General features: G+C 40.0%; 1 protein-coding gene across 2 annotated transcripts in view; it reads left to right on the plus strand.

The window, feature by feature from the left end:
- ppm1e (protein phosphatase, Mg2+/Mn2+ dependent, 1E) overlaps positions 1-8,016 on the plus strand; it is a 52,210-nt gene extending 44,194 nt beyond the window's left edge. For both annotated transcript variants that reach the window (XM_028030948.1, XM_028030947.1), the window contains exon 8: positions 834-8,016. In XM_028030948.1, the coding sequence (XP_027886749.1) occupies positions 834-1,687 (854 nt within the window). In that variant the 3' untranslated portion in view covers positions 1,688-8,016. The remainder of the gene's footprint in view (positions 1-833) is intronic.
- Positions 8,017-8,764: the final 748 nt, after the last annotated feature.

Raw genomic sequence — 8,764 nt, forward strand, 5'->3', positions numbered from 1 at the left:
TGTCTCTCAGGTTTTGAAAATGGGGCGACGATCGGCCGACAATTCTAAGATCGCGTAGAGTGAACTGGGCAATAAGGAAATGCCCAGTTCTCTCAGTGCAGAGCACCGGAGTTGAGCCTTTTTTCATCCAGAGTCATCAATAGACCGAGAAAAAGGCAGGAAGAAACGATCAAATGAGGTCGATAACTTTTAGCTTTGTGCCATTAATTGATTTATTGTTTATCGCGACAGGCCTAGCTGAAATCCAGATTTTCTGTTTGGTCATTTTACATTTTATGTTGTTGATGTGAAACAAGCGTCATAAAGAAAAAGCCAGATGTAAACAATGTGTGAAAATTAGGAATATGAAATTATGAACGCCAGGCCAACACTGAACCTGCTTCTCCACTGAAGTTGCAGTCAATGTTGCACAAAAAGCCGTTGCAGTTAGTTGTGGAGCGCTGCTGTGAGATGGCCGAGTTCTTCTTCTGCAGTCTTCTGGAAGTCTGATTACAGGCGACAATATCGTGTTGAATGATATCAACGAGCAAAAAAACAAATCGGATTTCAGCTGAAAACCTGCTGTGTGATTGGAGCCTGTCGCAAAAACAGGTTTCATGTCAGTAATGGCTCTAAACTCAGTATACACAAGAGATCATTTTGGCCTTTCAAAATAGAGTTCACAGAACCTTTTCCAAATAAAAGTCTATTTTAATGGTTTAATAATTACAAATGGAGGCTCCAGATTTCAGTGCAAGTCAACAGGAAACCAGATTATTTGACCTAACACGCGTTAAGCGTCAGGCAATCAAAAAAGTCTTCTAGACAATAATATAACTTGATTGTTTTGACAGGCGACTCTGAGCACAAGCCGTACATCTGTGGGGACGCCGACCACGGCATCTTCCCATTGGATGGCTCAGAGGACTACCTGATCCTGGCCTGCGACGGGTTCTGGGACACGGTGAGTCCCGAGGAGGCGGTGCGTGTCGTCAGCGACCATCTGCAGGAGAACGCTGGCGACACCACCATGGTGGCCCACAAGCTGGTGGCCTCCGCCCGAGACGCAGGCTCCAGCGACAACATAACTGTCATAGTGGTGTTCCTGCGCGACCCACGCTCCCCGCCGCCCGCCAGCACGGAGGACGAAGAGGAGGGCGGGGCGGAGGAGCCGGTGGAGGAGGAGGAGGTCACCGAGGTGGAGGAGGAGGAGCAGGAAGAAGAGGAGGAAGAAGATGAAGCAATGAGAGTAGAGCGAGACGGAGGCGAGGGAGGCAGCGCCGCAGACGTGGGAGGAAAAAGCCGCGGCGGCTGGCCGCTGCAGCAGTGCTCGGCTCCAGCGGACCTCGCCTACGAAGACCGGACGGACTCATTCACGGACAGAACCAGCCTCAGCTTGCTGGGGCCGTCGCTGGAGAGCCACATCAGCCCCAGCAGCTACCGGGGAGCGCGCCCCCTGAGACGCAGGCCGCGCTTCCCGTTCCAGCAGCCCGGCGCCGCCGGCTTCACGGACCCACTGTGGCCCCAAACGGCCGCGCTTTTAGGCCAAGCGTCCAGGCGAAGCCGCGTCAGCCGCCGATTGGGTCGGAGGTGGCCGAGCAGATCCAAAGAGCTGCTGGGTCTGATACCGTCGGGCCACACGCAGAGTTCCGCCCCCAGGAGGCCTGGAGTGGCAGTGCCTCACCGGCCCTATGATGCCACCATCTGAAGGGAGGCGGCGCCCTCTGCTGACCCCAAGTGGCGTTTCTGAGTGACGCTGTCTCTCAAGAGCAAACTCTGATTGGCCAGATCCCACTGCAGAAATGTGTCCAAAATTATCATCATTATTAAAAAGTTGAGCAACAAAATAAGAAGCTGAGGGTTCAACTTTTTCAGAATAAGTTACAATTTTTGAGTGATGTATTTAAAATTGTTTTGTTTTGAACTATTTTTCTTAGTGTCACATTATTTCAGGAACTAAAAGGGTTTTTGTTTTAAAGTATCAACATTCATCCCTACCTACTTATAATCGCCTGAAAAATGGCTCCTGTTTGCTACTAAAACAGAAGCTCTTATTTTGAAATGTAAGCAGACTTTCTCTGTTAAGAGAAGGCGCTATCTAGACGCAACTAACGGCGCTAATGCTAACACAAAATGTCCGCCATTACCACATCAAAGTGCTTAAACTGTAACTAATCCCAAAGTCTTTTCTGGGTTACAACAGCAAGCCTGTGTAACTAAGAAAATAAAGGACAGTTTGATGCCAAAGACGTCAGCTAGCAACATTTAAAAAGAAAATCTAGTGACAGATGTTAATTTGGTCCAATCAGGTGTGGCTCTTGAGAAACGCATTGCTTTGGAAACGCTGCTTCACCTGCAGAGACTCCCGTCTGTCTGAAGGTTCAGCCAAACCAAACCGTTTCCGTGGTTCTTCACTTCTCCCCTTTGCCTTCAACCACATATTTCTTTGATAGTAAGTAGTTGTGGCTCCTGCAGTCATTCTGTGATAATCAGTGGATGTTAGAGGACCGCTACTCTGTCCGAAACGTTTCTCACTGTAAGCTGAACACTAAACCTGCTGCCGCTTTAGACCCAAACATCCTCTCTGTGACTTCTGACCAGCCGGTATGAAGCCAGAGCTCCAAATGCTGGACAGTCGGATGTTTTCACAGGTTGAATGTGACGTAAATGTTTTAAAAAAGCCACTGTAGTTCTACCTGCATGTGGAGCAGAGCGGTTACTGCAGACAACACAAATAAAGTCGGAGCTGTCTCACTTCAGGAAAAAGAAACAGAAATTTCAAGTAAATTGTGAAATCAGTCTCCTGGACTCCAACACCTGATATTAGTTTAGTTAGAGTTTAGTTCTGTTTTGGGCTGTGAACGCCTCAAGTGATTAGAAATATTAACTTCCATTCATTTATTTCTGTGCCTCTGTAGAGAGAAGTTATTTCCTGAACTTCTCTCTCACAGCAGCTCATGTTAACTCATTTTGTTTGGCATTCAGTAATGTAATAATTTAGTGTATCTCACCACACTCGTACGTTTTTAAAGACTTGCATATTGTAACCATGGCGACGACTTTTTCATTGTAGACACTTTCACAAAAACACAACAAATCCAGGAAGTATTCGCATCTCTACATGTTGCAGGGAGAAACTTTCCTCGGTCCAAGAAATCTTCCTCATTTTAGCAAGATGAAAAAACCCAAACCCTCATTAAAACCAAAATCTGTTCTCTTAAATAAAGAAGGTTGTTGCAGTAAAACAGTGAAAATCTCTTCAGATTTTTACATGTCGCCTGGAGGAAACATGGTTAGTGTCTTTTTAACAAGTCGTAATTGGTCAGAGGAGTGAATTTTGATGTTTTTTACGATCATGCAAACGTCAACATCAGACGAAATGAGTCTGGATTCGCTTCTAGCCAGAAACACCCAACAGTAACATTTTCTCTTTTGCAAAATTTTAAAACTTTCCTCAAAATTCGCTTGATGATCGAATGACAACATCCAATCTGCACTTTGACCTGAAGCGTAATGAACCCACTCCCAAAGCCAAGCCCCGCCCCTGGCCAGCAAAGTGGGCGGAGCCAAGAGACACGTGAGGGAGGGGCTGCGATCAGAACGCAGCAATAACTGGTGTCGACTCGTCCACTGTGTCGCTAAATTGATCCATTTTTCAGACAACTGACTTTTTTCAAAACTAGCGAGTGATAAATCCAGCCTAACCTCAGTGTTGGAGGTTTTATTGGCGACAGTCCTGAGCCAGCAGCGAGAGCCGCCATTAGCCACAGTTAGCTGTCATTAGCCACTGTTAGCTGTCATTAGTTGCTGTTAGCCACAGTTAGTTGTCATTAGCCACTGTTAGCTGTCATTAGCTGCTGTTAGCCACAGTCAGCTGTCATTAGCCGCAGTTAGCTGCCGTTGGCTCCTCCATCTTCCTCAGCACTGCAGCCAGTCTGAGCTGTTCCACTCTGTCAATATTGCAAATAAATCACAGATTTGTAAAGTTGTGTATTGATCAATGGTCACCGGTCGCCATGGCAACGCTAGCCACTCCAGATCCTGACCCGTCCAGGGAGGAAGCGCTGTGCTTTTATACAGGAAGTGATGAAGTTTTACTAATCTGCTGCAACCAAAAAAAAATTCAACGTCACTGTTTGAGCCAAATAAATCCAGATTAGAAGAAAACGTCAAAATAATCAATTTGGACAATTTATCAAACAAAAAGTCGACTTGGGCGAGTTTCACTTTCTGCTCTCATTAAACCAGATGCACTTTAGCTCAACTCTGAGTACAAAAGTGTATGAGTACTTATGCACCTATAATGTTTAATTTGTACAACAGAATACTAGAAAATAAAACTATTAAATTAGTAGAATAATGTCAGAGTATTACGACTTTATTCTGGTTTGATTATTCCCAATCGTTCTCTTATCACTCTTGTTTTACTGTCAATTTATCCTTGTATTATTTTGACTCTATTCTCATGATTTTATAGTTTATTCCTGTAAGTTTGTCTTTTTTATTTTTTATTAGTATGTCCCAAATGCTTGGTAGGAAAATGTCTTTATAAATGTCCGAATATATATATTTTTCCTCTTTATGGCCGATTTTAGTTCCATTTTTTCTTCAAATAGGTTTTAGAAAAAGTTTCCAAGTTCAAAAACATGGAGAATACAAAGAGGTGTGAATAACGTCTGCTGGCACTTTACATTCTGATTAATATTTTTCCTTCATTGCCACTAACAGATATTGGACCAAATCTTTCTGTCCACCCTGGAAAGAGAAATATTCTGTGATTTTGCTCCTTTCTTATGAATACAGAGTGAAAAATATCCTGTTTCTGGGAGGTGGATGCTAAATGACGCTAATGGCTGATCCTGCTTCTCTCTGGATGATTTGCTTTCATATAAGGCTGCAGACGCTGTTCTGCCGCACCATTCAGTCAGTGACCCAGCAATTATCCTACAACAATTTGTCTACTCTTAAAAGCATTAACTGTCGGATTATGAAAGATTAGATTTCACTTACCTGAATAAATGCCTCATGCAGTCCAGATGGGATGTCCTCTGGGGTTAATGGACTTTTAGGTGGAAGAATATTGAGATATATGCATATATTTTTAATAGTCTAATAGTTTTAACTATTTGCTTTAACTAAAAACTCAGATATTCTTCAAAGGCTTGATCAAATTAATATTAGTAGGAAAGCGGCAGACTTTCCTCAATCTGGATTATTTATTGCAAGATTAATGAATCTAAAAGAAAAGTGCTGGGAAGTTTGACAAAAGTTTAATAACTAAAAGGGAAATTTAAAACCACTGATAAATATGAAAGTCCAACCTGCAGCTGTTTAGCTTAGCTCAGATCGAAAACCCATTTCTGTTGAAGCTAACATCAAGCTTGTCCATCATACTGAAATTCACAGAAAGGGATTTTCTTCTAACTTTGTTAAACTTAAAGATGTTGGTCAATCAAGGAATGATGTAAATAAAACCTGTATGAGAGACAAATGTATGGGTCAGTAAAGTCTTGGATTTAAACGCCTTGGAAAGCAGCAGCTGGAAAAAGTGCCCCGCCGGGACGTCCGGGTCCGGGACGTCCGGGTCCGGGACGGGACGCTGCAGCTCTTTCATATTTAGACCGTTTCTCAGTTTTCCATCAGATTGCACAAAACTTTATGCAAATGCTGAGAAAATCATTTGCGTAATTTTTCAAAGAATGAAACTGTAGCCACTTGTTGAGATGTTTTAGTAACCATAGTTCATAAAGACAGGAGAAGATATGAGAAAATCCATGAGCTTTTATCTGTAAAGTATTTACATGTTAAATGTTGCAGTTTTTGGTAACATTGCCAATTTATTTAGGCTTAAAGAGTTTAACAAGCTTTTCTAGTTTAGCAAACAACCAGAGCTGGCAGGACTGCTGTCTTCCATCTGATGTAACAAAAAGGATTTATTCTAAATAAAAAAAGTTGATCATATATTGTTTATAGCAAAATGTAAACTAGCGCATATCTGATTTTTCAGAACCACAAATAAAATAAATCCCAGATTGCTGCTAATCAGGTAACGCTAGCAAATAAAGAAATGCTACTAATGTAATCGATTTGTTTTAAAAACCTACGCTTTGGAAATTATTCATACATAAATGTACCAAACACACTTTATATTACACATAAAATTAGTAAATATATACTGTATTAATAACCCTAAATCAGGCCGTCATGAGAACAGAGTCTCACCGTTTTCTCTCTGAAACCAGTTCAGTTCTTTATTGAGCTGAAGTTTCCAAAAATGAGGTACAAAAATAATATTTTATTGGCACATTTTAGGGAGGTTAAAGTCAAAATAGGGATATTTTCTGTCGTATTATTACTGTTATTCACTGTTTGATTACATTTAGACAAAGTAGAGTTTATTTATCTATTTCCATTTAGTTTGAAAGCCAAACCAATATTTAAAGGTTTAGACCTTTAAAACTAATCTAAATAAATAGAAGCTCATGTCAAACTGCATCACCGTCATTTCAAGTGGTTAAAGGGACCAAGCTGCCAACAAATTAATATTTTATTATTCACAAAGTGGTTTTTTAAAATACATTCCTTCCACTTTTTTCCAATCATTTTGAGTTGAGAAGGAAAACAAGATGATTTTTTTTTGTTTTTCCTTTTATTTACATCTTCAGCAAAGTGGCTGTTTTCACATGAACTGTTGACATCAGAACTAGAATTTCCCTTCAGTTGATGCCAAATGTTTTATCACCAAATCTGAGCCTTTGAGGCTTTACTGCTGGGAAGAACTGGGTTAGCAGTAAAGCCACTGGTTCCACTGGTTCCTCTGGTTCCTCTGGTTCCACTGGTTCCTCTGGTTCCACTGGTTCCTCTGGTTCCACTGGAGAAGTGTTGAGAAAGAAAAGTCAAAGCCATTTGATTCTCCTGTTGGAGCAACGTCACGTTATTTGTCTAAATGCCTGAAGAATGCAGGCAAACTGAAAAATTGTTCTTTATTCTATTCATGTACGTAGATGTGTGTGTTTATTTTGAACGTGGATCCAGAGGACGGTACACACCCAAAACTTTATTATAAATTTCTTTTAATCCTCAAGACTCAGCAGCTGTGACTTGATCTGAAACGTTCAATTTTAGCGCACAGAGAAACGGAGATGAAGTTTTCGTTTTTAGCGTCGATCTGTCGTAGCTTAGCCGCTTTCCCACCCAGATATAAACATATATGTAATATGTAGTTTACCCAAAGCTCTTCAGTCAAAATGTTTATATTCCCAGTTCAAATGAAAGCAAGCAAGATGTCGCCTCAGTTTATTAGAACGTAACACATTAGAAAAACAGGAACATCAAGGACCTGCTGTGGAGTTTCAGTCTCAACTGTTGAACCACAAATGAAATATTTTCAGCAGTTTTTATCCAATGTGATTGCTTAAAACTAGTAAATGTTTGAATGACCCTGTACTTTATGTCTTATTGCAAAAGTCCAAACGAAATCCAATAATAATATTAAACAGAAATTAATTAAAGTTTCTGGTTTCCAACTGCCTTGTTTTGGAGCACAGCACTTAAAATCCATAACTTTTACATTTTTTAAACTTATAGTATGAAGGCATTTAAATTTCTGAGTTTTTAAATTAAAAACCAATAAAGAGAATAAATCTGTTTAATTTGGTGTCATAATTAGGAAATTTTATTGTGGTCATTTCCCACTGTGTATCAGATGCATCAAAAAGGAAGAACATGCAAACTTACATTCATCTAACAGAATTCAAATGTAATCAAATAAAAATATTTCTTCAGTGATTCAAGTTCAAAAGTGAAATCTATATTTTATATAACATATATGACAGAGTGATATATTTCAAGTTATTAAAACTACATTTCATTGAGGACGTCCTTCATGCAAAAGGAGCCCCAACCAAGTATTGAGGACATCATTTACAGCAGGCCCACATTTCTGAAATAATCCTTCAATTTCTTTTAGATAATATTCACATAAAAAAAAAAAGGTTTTCATCAACTGTAAGCTGTAATCTTCAAAATGAAAAGAAACAAAGGGACCTGTTCTGCAAAATTCACATTTTTGTGAATTTATGCTTCTGTATTTCCATTTGGGTCTGAAACTGATTCTGAAAACAAAACAAATATTTAAAAATATCAAACAAACCAAGAAAACACACGGACATTTTTTGGTGTTTGGAAAACGACGCATTTCAAAAACCTTCCATTTGTTAAGTCACGTTCCACGGCTACAGCGTCGTTACCCAGCAACCCCGGCGGAGCTGCAGCACATTTGCTCAGCTGGTTCTAGCGCTGGCCTTTCCTAACTTTACAAGTTTATGGGTAAAAAGTCGCCTATAAAATAAGTCACTCTGTTGTTAAAACAGTAGTTTATTGATCAGTTCCAATCGAATTTATTGATCAGATGATGTAAAACGGACCGTAACGTGTTCAGTACCTCTGAAGGTCTGGATCCTTTCCTGGTTTTCGGAGCTCTTGGATTGTATTGCCTGTCTGGACAGGAAATGTGTTCTAACAGGAACCAAAAAGCATCAGTGGAAAAGAGATTTGATGTAAAATCAAAGAAAGATTTGTTATTAAAACAAGATTTCATATTTCAAAGACTTAAACACGATCCGGAGTCTCAGTGTAAAATCGTCGACAGAAAAGTCGTAATAAATTTCAGCAAAAAATTTGTTAATCTAAAAATTTTCTAGAAAAAACAAGAACATTTCCGAGCTCCAAAAGTTAAATATTTGTTAGAAAACCATTCCCAAAATTTGAGTCAGTCATTTTCAAC

The sequence above is a fragment of the Xiphophorus couchianus genome, chromosome 11, assembly GCF_001444195.1.
Source record: "Xiphophorus couchianus chromosome 11, X_couchianus-1.0, whole genome shotgun sequence".
NCBI classification, from domain to species: domain Eukaryota; kingdom Metazoa; phylum Chordata; class Actinopteri; order Cyprinodontiformes; family Poeciliidae; genus Xiphophorus; species Xiphophorus couchianus.